At 31.8% G+C, this 23,264-nt stretch overlaps 1 protein-coding gene across 1 annotated transcript; it reads left to right on the top strand.

Annotated features, from left to right (window-relative positions):
- On the top strand, positions 1-21,144 carry LOC139492265 (uncharacterized). The gene is made up of 5 exons (XM_071280478.1): positions 1-411; positions 4,032-4,140; positions 14,068-14,185; positions 15,801-15,940; positions 19,909-21,144. The coding sequence occupies exons 1-5, from the start codon at positions 144-146 to the stop codon at positions 20,225-20,227; spliced, it is 954 nt and encodes a 317-aa protein (XP_071136579.1). The 5' UTR covers positions 1-143; the 3' UTR covers positions 20,228-21,144.
- Positions 21,145-23,264: the final 2,120 nt, after the last annotated feature.

Here is a 23,264-nt window from a genome sequence, read left to right as displayed (position 1 = left end):
CATTTGTGTATTATATTTCAAAATACACGTACTCCCAAATGTATATATAAAATAAACAACTGCACTGGATTGAACTATTTTGTTTATAACTCTACAGAAGTATCCAATGTGACAATAGCGATTAATCATTTCAACGTGTTAAAATGGATTTATTTAAACAAAATTACATAAACCCTCGAGAATTCTGTCATAAGATAAATGTATGTTATGTGTTTCATTACATTTTTCCTTTACTGATTTGTATTCTTCTTGTTCAACAAACTAATTGTTCATTCTGTGCTTCTCCGGAGTGTCTTGTTGGATATGATGCAGGGAAAATGCCAAGGCCACATACTGCAAGTGGACTGTGTGGACGACATTGTAAATATTCATGGATTTGTGACCCTTGTCAAATACTGAACAGTACAGCAGGTAATTATTATGATTTGAAGGATCAATGCATAGAGCTGACAAAATATATATATAAATCGTTCATTTAAAGGAGAGGAAAATGGAAAAAAAAAATTCACCACAATCAACTTAGAAGAAAATATGTGTATATGTATCTGGTCATTTTTAAGAAGTCTAGAAAATATATCACAACTATTTAAAATTAGACTGGTTATTTGAAAACTTATATATTAGAAAATTTGTACCGACATATGTGCACAATTTTAAGATTATTTGTTAGTCCGTGTATTGACGCCAGTTTTTTAATGTTCGACATTTTCGATCGGACCAGATATCCCGACAGCATTGTACGCAGAACAAAAGATTTAAATATACATAAACAATGTGTCCATAGTACATGATGCCCAACTCGCACTATCATTATATGTTAAGTTGACCGTGAAAATTGGGGTAAAAACCTAAAAATACTTTAACCGTATAGGTTCAACCCTGAACAGTTGGGACAAAATTGGACACATTATAGGTTTTGACACAGAATAACTGTAGTCAAAGAACTTAAAATTGGTTATACGATTTGAAATAAGAAATCTTGAAGAAAAATTCCCCCCAAATAAATTGTTTATCCCCACCCGTCCCCTTTCTTTCCAATTTTCTGTAATCTTACCCCCCTAATTTAATTTTAATAACCCCAACCCCCTTTTTAAAAAAAAAAAAAAAAGATTTTCCTCAAGATATGGTCATTATTTCAATTCAAATTTCCGATGGAGTTTGCAACCATCAAAACCCATTTAAATACATCATAAAAGTATTAGATTATAAAATGACATACATAATCATGGCTAAAATTGATATATCTTCACAACATTTAAAAGTTTCTTCTAAAAATAAATTGACTGCTAATCACCGTAAGACAGTTTAACATTTTTTTTTATATCAAAAAAATTGTAAGGTAGGTAACTCTTAAAGCTAAAAAAACCTAAACAAATCATTCTGAATATATTAAGTATGAATTACCAGTGAACACTTTGATATACACTTTCAATAAGACTCATCAGTGACGCTCATATCAAAATATTTATAAAGCCAAACAAGTACGAAGTTGAAGAGCATTGAGAATCCAAAATTCCAAAAAGTTGTGCCAAATACAGCTAAGGTTATCTATTCCTGGGATAAGAAAATCCTTAGTTTTTCGAAAAATTCAAATTTTTGTAACCAGTAAATTTATAAAAATGACCACATAATTGATATTCATGTCAACACCGAAGTGCTGACTACTGGGCTGGTGATACCCTCGGGGACGAAACGTCCACCAGCAGTGGCATCGACCCAGTGGTGTAAATAGTTATCAAAGGTACCAGGATTATAATTTAGTACGCCAGACGCGCGTTTCGTCTACATAGACTCATCAGTGACGCTCATATCAAAATATCTATAAAGCCAAACAAGTACGAAGTTGAAGAGCATTGAGAATCCAAAATTCCAAAAAGTTGTGCCAAATACAGCTAAGGTTATCTATTCCTGGGATAAGAAAATCCTTAGTTTTTCGAAAAATTCAAAGTTTTGTAACCAGTAAACTTATAAAAATGACCACATAATTGATATTCATGTCAACACCGAAGTGCTGACTACTGGGCTGGTGATACCCTCGGGGACGAAACGTCCACCAGCAGTGGCATCGACCCAGTGGTGTAAATAGTTATCAAAGGTACCAGGATTATAATTTAGTACGCTAGACGCGCGTTTCGTCTACATAAGACTCATCAGTGACGCTCATATCAAAATATTTATAAAGCCAAACAAGTACGAAGTTGAAGAGCATTGAGAATCCAAAATTCCAAAAAAGTTTAGCAACAAAAATGTGAAATTTGATTTCATTTCAAAATCATAACAACATATAATTTTAATAATAACAAAATGAAATTATGACATGTCAGAAGCAACATGAATTTGTATCAGTCACATTCATAAGGAAGTTCTTTGAATGTAGCGCGGGAGGGTCAAAATGCGGAAATGAGTATAGTGTTATTCAAAATCAATTTCTCAGCCATGCCCTAAGTGCACCAATGAAGGATTGGCAGTCACACCAGCAGCTACCCTTAGTCAATGTTCTACTCTTGTAGCCGGAAAAAACTTGTCACGAGTTAACGTAAAGCGAAGGTATCGCTCCTCCCTTGACGATATTTTTTTGGAACAAGAGATATCGACCTATCCTGTGCAGTTGCAATTTGTCGATATCTGTTTGTTAGTCTCTAAACTGTTGCCTTATGTATATCGAATCGAGCCACGATGTCAGCAACACTCATTCCGGCATCAACCATTCCAAGAGCTTTCTGACGCTCATTTTTGGGGAGGCCTGGTTGACGCTCCATGCAATTTTTTCAAAGGTGTTTGTGTTTTTCTTACCAATGGTGTGTTTCTGAACGTTAGTGAAAAAGAAAATTACAGGTACAGAAGGTTAACCATCAATTACACTTGCAAAGTTGAAATGGCGCGAATCAATCACCAGGAAAAAGAACGACTGTTTTAGATTACAGGTAAAACTAATGATGTTTAATTAAATTTTTTCCAGAAACAACAAAAAAAAAAATTAAAAAAAAAAAGTGTTGCTAAACTTTTTTGGCTCAATATATAATGCATACTACCATCACAGTTTTTGAGGTTTCTAGAAACAGCTAAAAAGTAATTCATACTATAACTAGCTGAAAACTTTACATAACTTAAAAGCAATGTAACGGAGGTTATTTAAATAAAACTTTGTAATTATTATCTTATGAATTTTATTAAGTAAACATTAAATCAAACAAAACAAATATTATAGCCTTAACCTTTAATTGCGAGTATGGTCTTGAGGAAACGATGATAGTCCGTCGTAAGGGGACGATAAATGACTGACTAGCGTTAAGAGAGAGTCATATCTCTTGCACGTTGAAGGCACCTTTGTAGATTTCGAAAAGGAGCAGGCTAATGCCGCTACAAGGCAGCACTTGCATCCGCAAAGTGGAACGGGATTGACATAAGTTGCAAAACTTGGTTGCCAAGCCACTCTAAATAAATATGTATAAACTAACTTCAATATACAGACCTATCGGATGTTTCAGTCTCATATTTGTCATATTGTCATTTTGCACATGATTTGTGACACAATTTTGATAGAAAACAGTTTTATTGATTTAAACTATTAAATATTTTTTTTAATCATGTTCTCCCATGACATGCAAATGTAATGTCTGTGCATCTTATACATGGATATAACAAGAAATTTAAAAAAATAAATCGTAGAAGACATGCACAGAATAGGCATAGTACATAAAACGGAAATACTTCAATATGTTAACCAACATGATTGTGATTGTTTAAACAATTCATTAAAATGCATTTTCTTTTTAATTGCTTTGTATTTTTATACGAACAATAAAAAAAAAGAGATCGACTAGTTGATATTATTTAATTTGAAATTATAGCATAATTTATATGCATTGAGCGAAACGTATGCTTAACCTTTAAACGTTTAATAATAACGTGTAAAACTGCTTATTGTCATTTTCAATTTATTAGAATTAAAAATATATCTAAATATCTAAATATATAAAATAGATAATTGCACTAGAATACAATCGTAAATTTTGTTTTGTTTATTTCAGCTGATGGCATTGATGAGATGCTTTTTGTTGTTAAACCACCTGAACTTATTTGCGGTTGGGTGCGGGAATACAGAATTTCATTAGCAATAGTTAACAGAATGAATTCGGGGTAATGTGTTCAATTTTTTTGTATTTTTTCCTTCTTTATTTGATTTATAAAAAATCTGGGTCTGACAAGAATATCTTAGGAGATGTTTTATACCAACTTTGTAAGAAATGTTTTTCTTCGTACGTCGTTGATTAATACTATATCCCACCAGTATTTTCATTGTGTCAATTGGTCAATGATTTGCATTATCTATACTAGAAGCTTAAGATGCCCGCGAAATCGCGGTACAATTAGGCAAGTGAAGGGCGGATCCAGCTATTTTAAAAAGGAAGGATTTCAACTGTTTGTCCCCTTTCGAATGCATAAATCGTCAACAAAGGGAGGTTCCAACCACTGGATCCCATCCTTGATACGCAAATTAAGTGTAAAAAACAAACAAGAATCGAAGGGAGTACGTCGAACGTGCGCACAAGTGACCTATAACGGTATTCGAATTCGGATATTTCTAAAATGATTTGCGTTTTTTACTAAGAAATAGATTGTTTCAAAGACAAGTCTAGGATGAACAATAATTATCAAAGACAAATCTAAGATGTACAATAAATATCATAGACAAATCTAGGATGAACAATAATTATCATAGACAAATCTAGGATGAACAATAATTATCAAAGACAAATCTAGGATGAACAATAATTATCAAAGACAAATCTAGGATGAACAATAATTATCAAAAACAAATCTAGGATGTACAATAATTATCATAGACAAATCAAGGATGAACAATAATTATCATAGACAAATCTAGGATGTACAATAATTATCAAAGACAAAGCTAGGATGTACAATAATTATCATAGAGAAATCTAGGATGAACAATAATTATCAAAGACAAATCTAGGATGAACAATAATTATCAAAGACAAATCTAGGATGAACAATAATTATCAAAAACAAATCTAGGATGTACGATAATTATCATAGACAAATCTAGGATGTACAATAATTATCATAGACAAATCTAGGATGTACAATAATTATCAAAGACAAATCTAGGATGTACAATAATAATCAAAGACAAATCTAGGATGAACAATAATTATCAAAGACAAATCTAGGATGTACAATAATAATCAAAGACAAATCTAGGATGTACAATAATAATCAAAGACAAATCTAGGATAAACAATAATTATCAAAAACAAATCTAGGATGAACAATTATAATCAAAGACAAAACTAGGATGAACAATAATTATCAAAGACAAATCTAAGATGTACAATAATTATCAAAGACAAATCTAGGATGTACAATAATTATCATAGACAAATCAAGGATGAACAATAATTATCATAGACAAATCTAGGATGTACAATAATTATCATAGACAAATCTAGGATGTACAATAATTATCAAAGACAAATCTAGGATGTACAATAATAATCAAAGACAAATCTAGGATGAACAATAATTATCAAAGACAAATCTAGGATGTACAATAATAATCAAAGACAAATCTAGGATGTACAATAATAATCAAAGACAAATCTAGGATAAACAATAATTATCAAAAACAAATCTAGGATGAACAATTATAATCAAAGACAAAACTAGGATGAACAATAATTATCAAAGACAAATCTAAGATGTACAATAATTATCAAAGACAAATCTAGGATGTACAATAATTATCATAGACAAATCAAGGATGAACAATAATTATCATAGACAAATCTAGGATGTACAATAATAATCAAAGACAAATCTAGGATGAACAATAATTATCATAGACAAATCTAGGATGAACAACAATTATCAAAGACAAATCTAGGATGTACAATAATTATCAAAGATAAATCTAGGATGAACAATAATTATCATAGACAAATCTAGGATGTACAATAATTATCATAGACAAATCTAGGATGTACAATAATTAACATAGACAAATCTAAGATGAACAATAATTATCATAGAAAATCTAGGATAAACAATAATTGTCAAAGATAAATTTAGGATGAACAATAATTATCAAAAACAAATCTAGGATGTACAATAATTATCATAGACAAATCTAGGATGTACAATAATTAACATAGACACATCTAGGATGTACAATAATTATCATAGACAAATCTAAGATGAACAATAATTATCAAAGACAAATCTAGGATGAACAATAATTATCAAAGACAAATCTAGGATGTACAATAATTATCAAAGATAAATCTAGGATGAACAGTTACTATCATAGAGAATTCTAGGATGAACAATAATTATCATAGACAAATCTAGGATGTACAATAATTATCATAGACAAATCTAGGATGTACAATAATTATCAAAGATAAATCTAGGATGAACAATAATTATCAAAAACAAATCTAGGATGTACAATAATTATCATAGACAAATCTAGGATGTACAATAATTATCATAGACAAATCTAGGATGAACAATAATTATCAAAGACAAATCTAGGATGTACAATAATTATCATAGACAAATCTAGGATGTACAATAATAATCAAAGACAAATCTAGGATAAACAATAATTATCAAAAACAAATCTAGGATGAACAATTATAATCAAAGACAAAACTAGGATGAACAATAATTATCAAAGACAAATCTAAGATGTACAATAATTATCAAAGACAAATCTAGGATGTACAATAATTATCATAGACAAATCTAGGATGTACAATAATTATCATAGACAAATCTAGGATGTACAATAATTATCAAAGACAAATCTAGGATGTACAATAATAATCAAAGACAAATCTAGGATGAACAATAATTATCAAAGACAAATCTAGGATGTACAATAATAATCAAAGACAAATCTAGGATGTACAATAATAATCAAAGACAAATCTAGGATAAACAATAATTATCAAAAACAAATCTAGGATGAACAATTATAATCAAAGACAAAACTAGGATGAACAATAATTATCAAAGACAAATCTAAGATGTACAATAATTATCAAAGACAAATCTAGGATGTACAATAATTATCATAGACAAATCAAGAATGAACAATAATTATCATAGACAAATCTAGGATAAACAATAATTATCAAAAACAAATCTAGGATGAACAATTATAATCAAAGACAAAACTAGGATGAACAATAATTATCAAAGACAAATCTAAGATGTACAATAATTATCAAAGACAAATCTAGGATGTACAATAATTATCATAGACAAATCTAGGATGTACAATAATTATCATAGACAAATCTAGGATGTACAATAATTATCAAAGACAAAGCTAGGATGTACAATAATTATCATAGAGAAATCAAGGATGAACAATAATTATCAAAGACAAATCTAGGATGTACAATAATAATCAAAGACAAATCTAAGATGTACAATAATTATCAAAGACAAATCTAGGATGTACAATAATTATCATAGACAAATCTAGGATGTACAATAATTATCATAGACAAATCTAGGATGTACAATAATTATCAAAGACAAAGCTAGGATGTACAATAATTATCATAGAGAAATCAAGGATGAACAATAATTATCAAAGACAAATCTAGGATGTACAATAATTATCAAAGATAAATCTAGGATGAACAATAATTATCAAAGACAAATCTAGGATGTACAATAATTATCATAGACAAATCTAGGATGTACAATAATTATCATAGACAAATCAAGGATGAACAATAATTATCATAGACAAATCTAGGATGTACAATAATTATCAAAGACAAAGCTAGGATGTACAATAATTATCATAGAGAAATCTAGGATGAACAATAATTATCAAAGACAAATCTAGGATGTACAATAATAATCAAAGACATATCTAGGATGAACAATAATTATCATAGACAAATCTAGGATGAACAATAATTATCAAAGACAAATCTAGGATGTACAATAATTATCAAAGATAAATCTAGGATGAACAATAATTATCATAGACAAATCTAGGATGTACAATAATTATCATAGACAAATCTAGGATGTACAATAATTAACATAGACAAATCTAAGATGAACAATAATTATCATAGAAAATCTAGGATAAACAATAATTATCAAAGATAAATTTAGGATGAACAATAATTATCAAAAACAAATCTAGGATGTACAATAATTATCATAGACAAATCTAGGATGTACAATAATTAACATAGACAAATCTAGGATGTACAATAATTATCATAGACAAATCTAAGATGAACAATAATTATCAAAGACAAATCTAGGATGAACAATAATTATCAAAGACAAATCTAGGATGTACAATAATTATCAAAGATAAATCTAGGATGAACAGTTACTATCATAGAGAATTCTAGGATGAACAATAATTATCATAGACAAATCTAGGATGTACAATAATTATCATAGACAAATCTAGGATGTACAATAATTATCAAAGATAAATCTAGGATGTACAATAATTATCATAGACAAATCTAGGATGTACAATAATTATCATAGACAAATCTAGGATGAACAATAATTATCAAAGACAAATCTAGGATGTACAATAATTATCATAGACAAATCCAGGATGAACAATAATTATCAAAGACAAATCTAGGATGTACAATAATTATCATAGACAAATCTAGGATGAACAATAATTATCATAGACAAATCTAGGATGAACAATAATTATCATAGACAAATCTAGGATGTACAATAATTATCATAGACAAATCTAGGATGAACAATAATTATCAAAGACAAATCTAGGATGTACAATAATTATCAAAGACAAATCTAGGATGTACAATAATTATCATAGACAAATCTAGGATGAACAATAATTATCATAGACAAATCTAGGATGTACAATAATTATCATAGACAAATCTAGGATGAACAATAATTAACATAGACAAATCTAGGATGTACAATAATTATCATAGACAAATCTAGGATGAACAATAATTATCAAAAACAAATCTAGGATGTACAATAATTATCATAGACAAATCTAGGATGTACAATAATTATCAAAGACACCAGGACTATAACTTAGTACTCCAGACGCCCGTTTCGTCTACATAAGACTCAACAGTGACGCTCAGATCAAAATAGTTATAAAGCCAAACAAGAACAAAATTAAAGAGCGTTGAGAACCAAGAATTCCAAAAAGTTGTGCCAAATACGGCTAATTTAATCTATTCCTGGGATAAGCAAATCTTTGTTCTTTTCGAAAATTTCAAAATTTTGTAACATGAAAGTTATTTAAAATGACCATATAATTGATATTCATGTCAACACCAAAGTGCTGACTACCGGGCTGGTGAAACCCTCGGGGATGAAACGTCCACCAGCAGTGACATCGACCAAGTGGTGTAAATACTTATCAAAGGTACTAGGTTGATAGTTTAGTATGCCAGATGCGCGTTTCGTCTACATAAGACTCATCAGTGACGCTCAGATCTGAATAGTTATCAAGCAAAACAAAACAGTACATTTATACGTCACATCACAAATATTTCCGACTTTGTATGGTTTCAAAGGAGTTGCAGCTCAATGAAATCGGTCTCTTCCTTTAGTAGTATAGATGCAAAGTTTTATCTAGTTACGTTACATTAGTAATTATTGTATTTGTTTTCTCCTATTATATATTTCATTTCTTATGCCTTGCTGTACTGTCGGGAGTAATCTTACTAATAAGGATGTTTTCGTTGCTGAAGGTCGAATTTTAAACTGAGGTCTGAAACATATCGTCGTTTGTTCTGTGTTTGTTATTTTTTCGTTGGCAATCTAAGCGTATCTCTATATTAGCTTATCTGGCCTAAATTGTCATTGGATAGTTATTTTTCATAATGCCCAAAAGAATATTTGACTTGATCTTAAAGATAATGAATTGTAGATTTCATATATGTAGTGTTATTTCATAGAATATATATCATATATGATCATATGTAAACGAGGAAATGAGATGTAGTTTTGAAAACCAACTTGCATATGAACAAAATATCGATTAATCACAACGTAAAGACTTTCCAATTAAACTCATTCTATGTTTGATTTATATGTGAAATGGTAATTAATAAACTCATCATATATACCAGGATAAAAACAACTGTACGCCAAACACTGATATCATTTACATAAGACTCACCATTGACGCACGTATTAACAACGTTAAAATACCAAGTGAGACACAAAGCATGCATTGAGCAGTAATAATTGAAATTGAAATTAGTAAATTAAGTTAGACATGTTAGAGGTCAGCATGATATTCATTGAGGTCAATAAACCAAATAAAACATGTTCATTGTATTTGTATTAATATATTATACAGTTAAAACATCAATAAAGGGTTTAATAAACTTCATTTATAAGTTAATGATTGACGAGGGTCTAGAAAATTTACATACATGTAACGGTGTAGGACCCAGGTATTCATACAAAAATGTAAAATTTGGCCTGATTCTTCAAATACAACTTCTATTCATGCAGAACAGAGGTATTTATTATTATGAAAATGTCACAAATGTCATTGTCCTTACAAAGGCGACGAAATGTATCCATTTTTGTGTTTTCAACAGAAGGTGTAGTAGAAAGTGTTCAAGCAGGACAACTTTACAAAATAAACCATGTTGGCTGAAGTCGTCATGCACTTTTATATTAGTTATCAAAAGTACCAGGATTATAATTTTATACGCCAGACGCGCGTTTCGTCTACATAAGACTCATCAGTGACGCTCAGATCAAAATAGTTAAAAAGCCAAATAAATACAAAGTTGAAGAGCATTGAGGATCCAAAATTCCAAAAAGTTGTGCCAAATACGGCTAAGGTAATCTACTCCTGGGGTAAGAAAATCCTTAGTTTTTCGAAAAATTCAAAGTTTTGTAAACAGAAAATTTATAAAAATGACCATATAATTGATATTCATGTCAACACCGAAGTGCTGACTACTGGGCTGGTGATACCCTCGGGGACGAAACGTCCACCAGCAGTGGCATCGACCCAGTGGTGTAAATAGTTATCAAAAGTACCAGGATTATAATTTTATACGCCAGACGCGCGTTTCGTCTACATAAGACTCATCAGTGACGCTCAGATCAAAATAGTTAAAAAGCCAAATAAATACAAAGTTGAAGAGCATTGAGGATCCAAAATTCCAAAAAGTTGTGCCAAATACGGCTAAGGTAATCTACTCCTGGGGTAAGAAAATCCTTAGTTTTTCGAAAAATTCAAAGTTTTGTAAACAGAAAATTTATAAAAATGACCATATAATTGATATTCATGTCAACACCGAAGTGCTGACTACTGGCCTGGTGATACCCTCGGGGACGAAACGTCCACCAGCAGTGGCATCGACCCAGTGGTGTAAATAGTTATCAAAAGTACCAGGATTATAATTTTATACGCCAGACGCGCGTTTCGTCTACATAAGACTCATCAGTGACGCTCAGATCAAAATAGTTAAAAAGCCAAATAAATACAAAGTTGAAGAGCATTGAGGATCCAAAATTCCAAAAAGTTGTGCCAACTACGGCTAAGGTAATCTACTCCTGGGGTAAGAAAATCCTTAGTTTTGCGAAAAATTCAAAGTTTTGTAAACAGAAAATTTATGAAAATGACCATATAATTGATATTCATGTCAACACCGAAGTGCTGACTACTGGGCTGGTGATACCCTCGGGGACGAAACGTCCACCAGCAGTGGCATCGACCCAGTGGTGTAAATAGTTATCAAAAGTACCAGGATTATAATTTTATACGCCAGACGCGCGTTTCGTCTACATAAGACTCATCAGTGACGCTCAGATCAAAATAGTTAAAAAGCCAAATAAATACAAAGTTGAAGAGCATTGAGGATCCAAAATTCCAAAAAGTTGTGCCAAATACGGCTAAGGTAATCTACTCCTAGGGTAAGAAAATCCTTAGTTTTTCGAAAAATTCAAAGTTTTGTAAACAGAAAATTTATAAAAATGACCATATAATTGATATTCATGTCAACACCGAAGTGCTGACTACTGGGCTGGTGATACCCTCGGGGACGAAACGTCCACCAGCAGTGGCATCGACCCAGTGGTGTAAATAGTTATCAAAAGTACCAGGATTATAATTTTATACGCCAGACGCGCGTTTCGTCTACATAAGACTCATCAGTGACGCTCAGATCAAAATAGTTAAAAAGCCAAATAAATACAAAGTTGAAGAGCATTGAGGATCCAAAATTCCAAAAAGTTGTGCCAACTACGGCTAAGGTAATCTACTCCTGGGGTAAGAAAATCCTTAGTTTTGCGAAAAATTCAAAGTTTTGTAAACAGAAAATTTATAAAAATGACCATATAATTGATATTCATGTCAACACCGAAGTGCTGACTACTGGGCTGGTGATACCCTCGGGGACGAAACGTCCACCAGCAGTGGCATCGACCCAGTGGTGTAAATAGTTATCAAAAGTACCAGGATTATAATTTTATACGCCAGACGCGCGTTTCGTCTACATAAGACTCATCAGTGACGCTCAGATCAAAATAGTTAAAAAGCCAAATAAATACAAAGTTGAAGAGCATTGAGGATCCAAAATTCCAAAAAGTTGTGCCAAATACGGCTAAGGTAATCTACTCCTGGGGTAAGAAAATCCTTAGTTTTTCGAAAAATTCAAAGTTTTGTAAACAGAAAATTTATAAAAATGACCATATAATTGATATTCATGTCAACACCGAAGTGCTGACTACTGGGCTGGTGATACCCTCGGGGACGAAACGTCCACCAGCAGTGGCATCGACCCAGTGGTGTAAATAGTTATCAAAAGTACCAGGATTATAATTTTATACGCCAGACGCGCGTTTCGTCTACATAAGACTCATCAGTGACGCTCAGATCAAAATAGTTAAAAAGCCAAATAAATACAAAGTTGAAGAGCATTGAGGATCCAAAATTCCAAAAAGTTGTGCCAAATACGGCTAAGGTAATCTACTCCTGGGGTAAGAAAATCCTTAGTTTTTCGAAAAATTCAAAGTTTTGTAAACAGAAAATTTATAAAAATGACCATATAATTGATATTCATGTCAACACCGAAGTGCTGACTACTGGGCTGGTGATACCCTCGGGGACGAAACGTCCACCAGCAGTGGCATCGACCCAGTGGTGTAAATAGTTATCAAAAGTACCAGGATTATAATTTTATACGCCAGACGCGCGTTTCGTCTACATAAGACTCATCAGTGACGCTCAGATCAAAATAGTTAAAAAGCCAAATAAATACAAAGTCTTGAGTTATTGCCCTTGATGAAACTGAAGTATATTGAGATTGCGCTTATATGAAAAGGTTTCGCCATTCTTTGCTCTTTTGCCAAAAACTATAAGAAATATTGTTTTTGTATTTTATCAATTTTATACAAAACTTCCAAATGAACTGAAAGATTTATACAGGCTTCTTTAAACTTTAATTTTGATTTTGCCAAATATCGATCTGATATTGTGATATCGCTGTTATTTTCGCGTCACTGATAGTTAGTTCTGTTCTAACGTCAACAAGTTGTTATACTAGAGCTAATTTTTAAATCCTTTCACAAAGAGGAGTTTATAATAATACAACTGTTTCGGTTCCTAGGGTACGAAAATAAAAGAAGTAGGATTTCACCTAATAACATAATTCGAATGTTTGTAAAACGTAGGTATGTGAGTATTGCAAACAAAACACTTTCCGTGCCAAACTTTAAAAAAATGACAAAGAATTTTCGTTTTTCAGCTATCGTTTACAAGTTATAAGATTTATGCCAAGATTTTTCCCAAAATGAATATGTCTAGCGTCATAGCATGTATTTGATACAGATGTAAATTATCGGTCTCAAGTAAACCATTAATATGTTTACTAAAAGTCAGTTCTTAACTATTCCACATAAGGCTGAATACACTTAATTGTTTACCTACAGGGTTGAACAGAAATACAAATCAGTAGAGCAATTTAGTGCAAATCTACAGTGTTTTTATAATTTTGAATTTATATTTTGTTTCAGTGGGGGAACATATCATGCAAAGACTTTTGCAAACAGACTGAGGAAATATGAATGGAACTTTGAAACTAAATCTTGTGGAAATAATGTTGTTATATTTCTTTCTCGATACGATAGGCAGGTAATAAAAATATTAATCCTTTGTTTTTTTCGGAGTTATCAACTTGAACATAAACGTAAAAAGGAGTTTTTTTTTATTATAGTTGATTGGATGATGTATATATCTATCATCTATCACTAGAAACAGAATTGTTACGAACTTCAATGAAACAGCAACCGACTGACGGTAAAGGTAAAAAAAAACGAGAATGCAAAACAACAACTGTTTAATGCATGGCCTTCAAAGATGTGCATATTTTACCAAATGGTTTTTCGGTGTAAATTATAAAAGATTATATTAGGCTTAAAACAAAACAATGCCTCTCTTTTATGTATATTGTTAACAAATAGTTTATATCGTGTTTATTTGTGTATTTGTCTTTTTGAAATAGAACAAACGTTTCACTGAGAATGCTGTAGGTTGTGATAAATGCGTACATTTTGTTTTAACAATCAAGAAATTTTCATGTATATTAAAAGCACACTTCAACTCTTCAACTTTGTACTTGTTTGGTTTTATAAATATTTTGATTTGAGCGTCACTGATGAGTCTTTATGTTGACAAAACGCGCGTCTGGCGTACTAAATTATAAACCTGGTACCTTTGATAACTATTAACCCCAAAATATTTTAAAATGAAAAAATTATCTAACAAATAGAAGACAAAGAAAACTGTTTAATTGATTTATAACAAATATAAAAATAATAAACATTCCTTTATGGAAGTATATATCTGAGAAAACTCCAATGATCAAGCAAAGTTGAAAAAAAAAAGATTTTTTCGACAACATTTTGTATTTGTTAAACAGTTTATCAAAAGTTAATACAAAGTTCTTCATTTGAACACTATTCAATCGAAATTTGCCTATTTCATGTATAACTAGGACATATCGTTTATTGTTTTAAAACAGGCAACACTATAGTTAAAAGCAAGATCGACAAAAAGACAAGCAACAATAAAAACATATACACTACACAGCAACCTAGGGGTTTGAAAAACAAGCCTTACACGGTTTTGGTTTTTATCATTGCTAAAGGCTGCATGCTGGATTATAATTTCTTACGTTGACTTCATTTGAACATGATTGTGTCATCGCAAATAAAGCATGTCATTAGTTTTATACTTATGAACAACCTAACTTGAAGACCAGCAGATACAGAACTTTCGATTTGATGACTTCTGCCATCAATTTCATAAACTATAATAAACGCTTTCAGAGGGATCTAGCTTTATTATTCAACATATTACTATCAATGAGAGAAATAAAGGCAACAGTAGTTTATCGCTTTTTTAAAGAAGCAAGGTTTTTGGCATCTTTTCAAAGTCATTACTGTTATCTGTTTTTGTTTTTTCAATAACCTCTAGAGTAACAAATTTTGTCGACCTTCGCCATTTTTAAAGTTAACGACAAACAGTTACGTCACTGACAAATGTGAGAAAAGGATATTTGGCTATGTGTACATATTCAAAATGCAACTAAAACATAGCCTTGACGACCAGAGTGAATATATTTAGCATATATCAAAATATAGCAACATTTTTGAATTTTAAAAACTTCTGGTAAATATTGCTTCAATGAACTTGTTTACTAGCAAATATCATATTTGACATGACGATGATTCATGTTGTTCTGTAGATATATACATCAGCTGGTGAAGCTGCTTTTAAGGTTTTGAATGAAGAGTGCATAAATCGCATATACAAAGAAGCAAAGGAAGACTATTTTTTATCTGATGACTTTGAAGGAGGATTGAAATTCATGGTACAGGAATACAAGTATGTATTTATTTCTATTATTGGTTATCACATAAGCAACACGACGGGTGCCACATGTTGAGCAGGATCTGCATACCCACATGGAGCACCTGAGATCACCCCTAGTTTTTGGTGTGGCTGGTGTTGTTTATTCTTTGGTTTTCTATGTATTGTCATGTGTACTATTGTTTGTCTGTTTGTCTTTTTCATTTTTAGCCATGGCGTTGTCAGTTTATTTTCGATATATGAGCTTGACTATCCCTTTTGTATCTTTCGTCCCTATTTTTTTTAATACCTTTGTGACAAGATGCAAGTTAAACGAGGTCTCCCCACTAGACAACTCAAAACTGAAATCATGAACGTACGTGACTTACTGAATTAAACTTACTACCGGGTTTGTATTACATGAGCAACACGATGTGGAGCAGAATATGTTAACTCTTTCGGAGCACATGACATCACCCGCAATTTTTCGTGTTGCTTAGTCTATGTTGTGTTTTGTGTACTATTTTTTGTCCGTTTGTCTTTTTATTTTATAGCCATTGTTTATTTTCGGCTTATAAGTTTAAATGTCCCTCTGGTATCTTTCGTCTCTCTTTTTTTCAGAAAAACAAAGCTCTCAAACTTAAAATAACAAAGTAACATTTATTTATCAAGTATAGTCTCGTTGAATAATTTAAGGATGCACTTAGGTGATCTAAGGTAAAAATAGATAAATCAAGAATTCAAAATTGATAAAAATATAAAGAATATGAGCTAATTTAAAAAAAGCTATCCTATATTTATCTTAACAATAATTACAAGATATTTTACAATCAAAGTCTGCTCAATCATACTTTTTAATTTGAAAAACACTACTTAGGGATAATATATTGGATGATTTAGTACTTCCTGATTTCGACCATTTAATTCTTGCTGTTTACGGTTAAAATTTGAGTTGACTCCTTCGTTCCCCCACCACTGGATCTTTTATCTGACACTAAATCAATTGGAATGTTTTGTCAGATTTCAGTCAGTCTCACTGACCAAATTAACAAAATAGACAATATGCAATATTAGTTTTGCTCATTGTTGAAGGCTGAAGACTATTGTTGTTAATTTCTGTGTTATTTGGTCACTTGTGGAGAGTTGTCTTATATATATATTCGTCTAAACATCAACCGAACAATGTTTGATCTGTAAATTTGCTTTCGCAAATTTTTTGTTCTTCCCTCGTCGAACCCATGCTACTGAGATATCGAGACACCAAATCGTCTGCACTGTACCCGTCCCATTAGACCACAAGACCAATTGGGCCCCACTCCCTATGGATTTTACTAACCCTCTATGGTTCGTTGGGGGTCAGTATAACGAATTTATCGCACGCTGAACTCTTTCTGCTGCATTTCGTTTTAAAATTAACAATGAAACACAACAACATTAATAAATGACGTCACCATTAACGCGTCATGAACCCCCTATGAAATTTACTAACCCCTACGGTCTCATAAGGGGTCACCACGTGATGGCGCTTAACCAATCACAGCGTGATATTTTACCAGCGGTGTGACAAAAACAAATATCTTTACGGATATGGTGTACACATGTTTGCACCTAATGTTTGTGGTATACCATCTTTTTCGCAGGTTTGTTGTTTTGTGTTTGGTAATAAGTGTATTCTTGCTTTTTGCTCACTGTTGAAGGCTGAAGTTGATGAGACTGTCGTACAAAGTGAGAGGTTTAGCGTTTTAAAAGTTCAGTATTTTTGTGATTTTACTTTTTAATAATAAGATCCATTTTGTTACATATTGTGATCCGTTTATTTGGTATCACCAATGGCAGTCATCAGGGTTTAAGAACATCAGTTGTGCGACCTGCAAGCCAAATGCATTTTGTGAAATTATACTTTTCTCGTTTTTGATCCTTCGGAAAATGTTGTGCAAATAATAAATAATATATTTCAAACCTATGAATGCGTTGGTTAAAAACCGCAATTTTTATACGTATGCATGTCAAAACAATTTCGTTGTAGAAGGGTCTAAATACAGCACAAACAACATTTTCCAAAAGACCAAAAAAGTGAAAAAGTATATTTAAACAAAACGCATTTGACTAACAGGACGTACAACTGATGTTCTTAAACCCTGCTGACTGCCATTGGCGATTGCCAAATAAAATTGATCACGAGATGAAAGAAAATAGATCTTAATATAAATTTAAAACTAAACAGAAAACGATAAAATTGAGGCCAAGATGTTATTCCACAAACACAAGGTGGCAATATTTTGTTTGTACACCATATCTAGATTTCGACAATATATGACTCTTCAGTGATGTTAGGGATCGAAACGGTATTTGGAAGGCCATATAATTTAATCTCAATTTCAGATAGACTCTTGAATTTTAAGAGTCAATATAGGATGAACGGATCATATAAACCGGAGGGAAAATATGATACAAGCCCAAAACGAAAAAAAATAAACGAGTCTAAATAGAAAACTACGTTCAAACCTATGATTGCGTTGGATAAAAACCGCAATTTTTATACGTGTGCATGTAAAACAAATTTCGTTGTAGAAGGGTCTTAATACAGCACAAACAACATTTTTCAAAAGACCAAAAAAGTGAAAAGGTATATTTAAACAAAACGCATTTGACTAACAGGTCGAACCACTGATGTTCGTAAACCCTGCTGACTGCCATTGGCGATTGCCAAATAAAATTGATCACCAGATGTAACAAAAGGGATCTTAATATATATTTAATACTAAACAGAAAACGATAAAGTTGTGACCAAGATGTTATGCCACAAACACAAGGTGTCAATATTTGTTGTGTACAACATATATATAAATATGTGTCTTGCATTAATTTGTAGGATCCTTTACGATAGACAATTGAGCTGATCTGTAACAATAACATCTCCATGCCTTATATATCATGTACCGTATTACGACGCTAGATTAAAACTGACTAGGAAAGGTAACACCCGGCCACCGAAAGCTTTATTATTATGAAGCCAAGGTGGTCGTGTGGTCTAGCGCACCGGATATAGTGCAGGCGATTTGTAGTCACGATATCTCAGTAGCATGGGTTCGAATCACGGCGAGGGAAGAACAAAAAGTTTGCGAAAGCAAATTTACATTCTGCGTATTTAAACATCGCAAACAAACATAATAATAATAATATAATTTTTACAAATTTAGATCGTTCAGTGATGTTGACATATTTGTCAACATTGATGTTATTCATGATTTATGGTTATTTTATGTAATGTATCCGTTTTTATTCTGTAGTTAGTCACAACTTCAGTGTAATCATTTATATCTATTTAATAGTAATTTTATAAAATTTACTGTTCGCAAAAGTATGAATTATTCTAAATAATAAGGATGTTCTTAACACAGACAGAAAGCCGTATTGGTCGCAACGTTTTGGAACTTTTGGTCCTCTGTGCTATTTAACTCTGTACTTTTCCGAACATTTTTCATCTGAGCGTCACTTGTGTGGACGAAACACATGTCTGGCGTATTGGACGAGTCCGAAAAGCCAAATTAACTCTTAATTTATATCGACAGAGCAACATCCTCAGTATTGCACTCGCTGATTTGTCTGTCTTAGGAATAATTTGCTCATATCGTTTTATAATCCACTTTATTATATGTCTGAAACAAAACAATTATTCATCTTTTGATTTTATTGTCTGATTCAGGTACACTTGGTTAATGAAATATACATGATACAATAACGTATAGTTCTCTAAAAACTAAAATTGTAAATGTGAAAAAATAAAATTAGTAGCCGACAATGTGAATTTTGATTGGAAAATCTCTAAGGCTCATAATACATACCGAATATATTTCTGCAAACGCATACAGCTTTAAAAAATCATGCTAGTTATCTATAATTTCAATAATCTTTTAATTTATCATTTTGTTGATTGTATGCAATTTGTTTTGTATATTAACTTGTAAATAGTATTTCATATATTGATGCAATTTTCTTTTCAGAAAAGCTTTAGAAGAAGGAAAATGCTCTGATGGTTTAAAAGCATGGGAAATCGTATTGATAGTATTTGGTTCTATCATTGGTTTGGTTTTGATAATTTTGTTGTTTGTGAAATTTTGTTATTGCATCGATCCAGGCAGTAGCAGCGGACGGGGAGGAAGGGTCGGAGGGGGAGGGGGAGGAGGAGGAGGAGGATTTGGAGGTGGAGGAGGATTTAGTGGTGGAGGTGGCGGATGTGGTGGAGGTGGAGGTGGTGGTGGAGGTGGTGGTGGAGGTGGAGGTGGCGGAGGTGGAGGAGGAGGAGGGGGCGGGGGTTGTTAAGATAAGATGATAAACTAGGGTTAAGAGAAGGATTTTTATTAGTTGTTCAGGCGTCCAAATGCAACCTAGTACAATACAATGAGAAAATGTATTTAGAGTTAAAGATACTAACGTTGACTTATTCATATGCTGTTTTATACTATATGTAAAGTAGTTTATCGACCTTATACTGGATGACATAAAAATAACTATAAAACAGAAACAAACAGAGATTTGACTAAAACATAAAATTTGAAAAAAAACCTGGAATTCATGACCATAAATGAACGACTCCGATATGAACGGTGCTTATTCTAATCGGAATGATACGCCAGGGTACATTTCGGCACATGTGTTGTTGTATGTTCTATTATTAAAACGCATTTGTTACGACTAAAACAAAAATGATTTCCTTTAGATATACTATTTTATGAAACAGGAAAAATCGTGTACGGTAAACTTATATTACAATGTCGTTGAAAGAGTAGATCAAACATGGTTTTTAACATAAACAAATTGAACATGTGAATATCCCTACGCTTACCTTAAAATAAAACGCAAAGAACCACTAAGTTCGATTAGTCCTTAAAATGGCCCCTATTTCTATCTTTAAATTTGAAATTAGAATGTATTTACCAATATCACAATGAATCATAGCCAATACAGTTCCTAGGTAGGAAATATATCTTTTTTGTCTACAAATAGCGTACTTGCGTTCTATTCAAGACGTCATGAATAACTACTTTATGTGTACATACCACCAAATCATAGTACATGCATCACGTCAGATTGCATATGAAAAAAAGGTTGAAAAAAAGGTTCCTTTGAAATTGACAGTTGTGGAAAATTAATCCTACATGTCTTTCATCGCAATTACTCAATTGGTACTTAAATTTCAATTTGCTTATTTCCTTCGTGCTTTTATGTCAGTAATTTAATTTAAAAAAAAGTATTTACTACCTTTGGTCTGAATATATGCAGTTACATGTAGATTGTTTATTATTCAAAACGTCTGAATAGCACTGCAATAAGCAAGGTAAAACATAAAACCAATTCTTTATAAATTTATTTTAGTGACTTCCTGTACTGTTTTTATGTGTGTCTGGTCAATCTACTTCACGGTAACACGATATCGAATGGCATATCTCCCGATTTTCAAAGTTTTTGGCACACATGTTCTTTGAATCGAGTTACATCGGAATATGTAATAAAAAATGGGGGTCACCATTTTTGTTTTCTTTGTATTTTCATAGGAAAACGTCAATTTTGGCGACAAATTTACATAGGTATATAGGGGAAATGCCTATTTTTCGGCTTACCTTTATAGATTTTCCAATGGATGGCTATGTTCTTATATACGGAGAACAACAAAAAAACTAACATTATATTCAGGATTGCAAGCTGAATCCATACACGTACAGAAAATCATATGTCACCATCCTTGTTTTTGAGATAAATGGCTTCAAAGTTGATTGATACCCTCAGAATTTAACCGAAAACGTGTGACGTTATTGAATACAGAATGTAATTGTTCGTTATTCCTACTCAGAGATATTGAAAACAAAATGTGTGTCGGGATCTGAATGGTGTTTATTTTATTTTCATTTCCCATGTCGGGTTTCGTAAATTTCCTAGTAATGCAATACAAAATTCTACTGATATGATTTAATTTCACTCATATGAATTAACATTAATCTCGTCTGATTTTCACACCAAACGAGCATATACTTGAAACTTGCTTGAACTGGTTGGTTCCAAGTGAATCTTATAATAATAATTCATGAATAAAGCACCGGAATTTGGTACACGTTAAATTCACGTAAATTTTTAAAATAAGATTATTCAAATAATATCGTTATTCTCAAATTTAATTAAAACCATGAAAAATACCTTCATATTTTTGTAAAGTTCACGTAAAAATAACATAAAAAATACCTTCATATTTTTGTAAATATCACGTGAAAATAACAGATAAATGTTTCGTGTGATTCATTTGAATTACTGAGTTTTTAACTCCATCCTTTAAGACAACGGTGGTATCATTGCTTCATCCATGCAGAAATAGGGTATACTTTAAACATTTGATTCAGTTAACAGTTGTTCGGTTTTTGATGGTCGTTTAACGTTTAGTGGCAAATAGTTCATGCATGTTCTGAACGATACATTACAATTTTGAAAACAGTTGTTTATAAAAGACACATTTGATGCACCAGTCAAAAAAGGTTCAACAGTCTGTCATTTCTGGAAAATTATTTACAAAACAAATTTTGAGATCATATATGCATTCTTTAAAGTAAAACCAAACTGCGAAATATAAAAGTTCCAGCTTGAAATTTCACATGTTTGAGATGTAAGACGGAATCTGTACTCCGCGTGCCTTTTATATTTTATTAAAATGCCTAATCCAGCAACCTGTCATGAACAAAAAAAGAAAATCCAGACGAAATGCGCACCTTTAATATGAGTAGTAACAGTTACACCAGGTACATAATTTAAACCTGAAGCAAAGAGACTACAAAGTGCGGGATTGACGATCAAACGAACATGGGTGAAACTACATGTATATGATGATACGTGCTCTATTAGCATTTTGGTGACAAAACAAATTTTTGAATATGCAGTTCATATGACGGAAAGGTAATATGGAGATCTAAAATGAAGTAGCAATGTGAGCAAACTAACATTTCAGTCATTTTGTCTTTGGTGGAAAGTTGATTTATTAGCAATTTTACCGCACCTCCTTATTTCATTATGGTTTGAATTTTCTCCAGAAGAACAAAAGTTTTAAGACTTAAACAAATGTCTACTAAGAGACTGAATGACACTGTGATAATTATACTCCACAAACTTTTACTAAAACTACAAATTAGAAGTAAAAAGATACTCGTCCAATTAGCAATAGTCACAATTTGCTTGATGTCTTTGGTTTTGATGTCGTTAAAGGTCCTGGCTCCAGATGTTGCTTTCTTATTAATTGCATATCCCATATCTCCATTTATCATTCTAACAGCCAACTGTTGTACATACAATGTATAAGATATTCCCTATATTTTTCTTT

Source organism: Mytilus edulis, chromosome 10, assembly GCF_963676685.1.
Source record: "Mytilus edulis chromosome 10, xbMytEdul2.2, whole genome shotgun sequence".
Taxonomy (NCBI): Eukaryota; Metazoa; Mollusca; class Bivalvia; order Mytilida; family Mytilidae; genus Mytilus; species Mytilus edulis.
The sequence above is the reverse complement of the archived record's forward strand: the minus strand, read 5'-3'. Positions and strand labels throughout refer to the sequence as shown.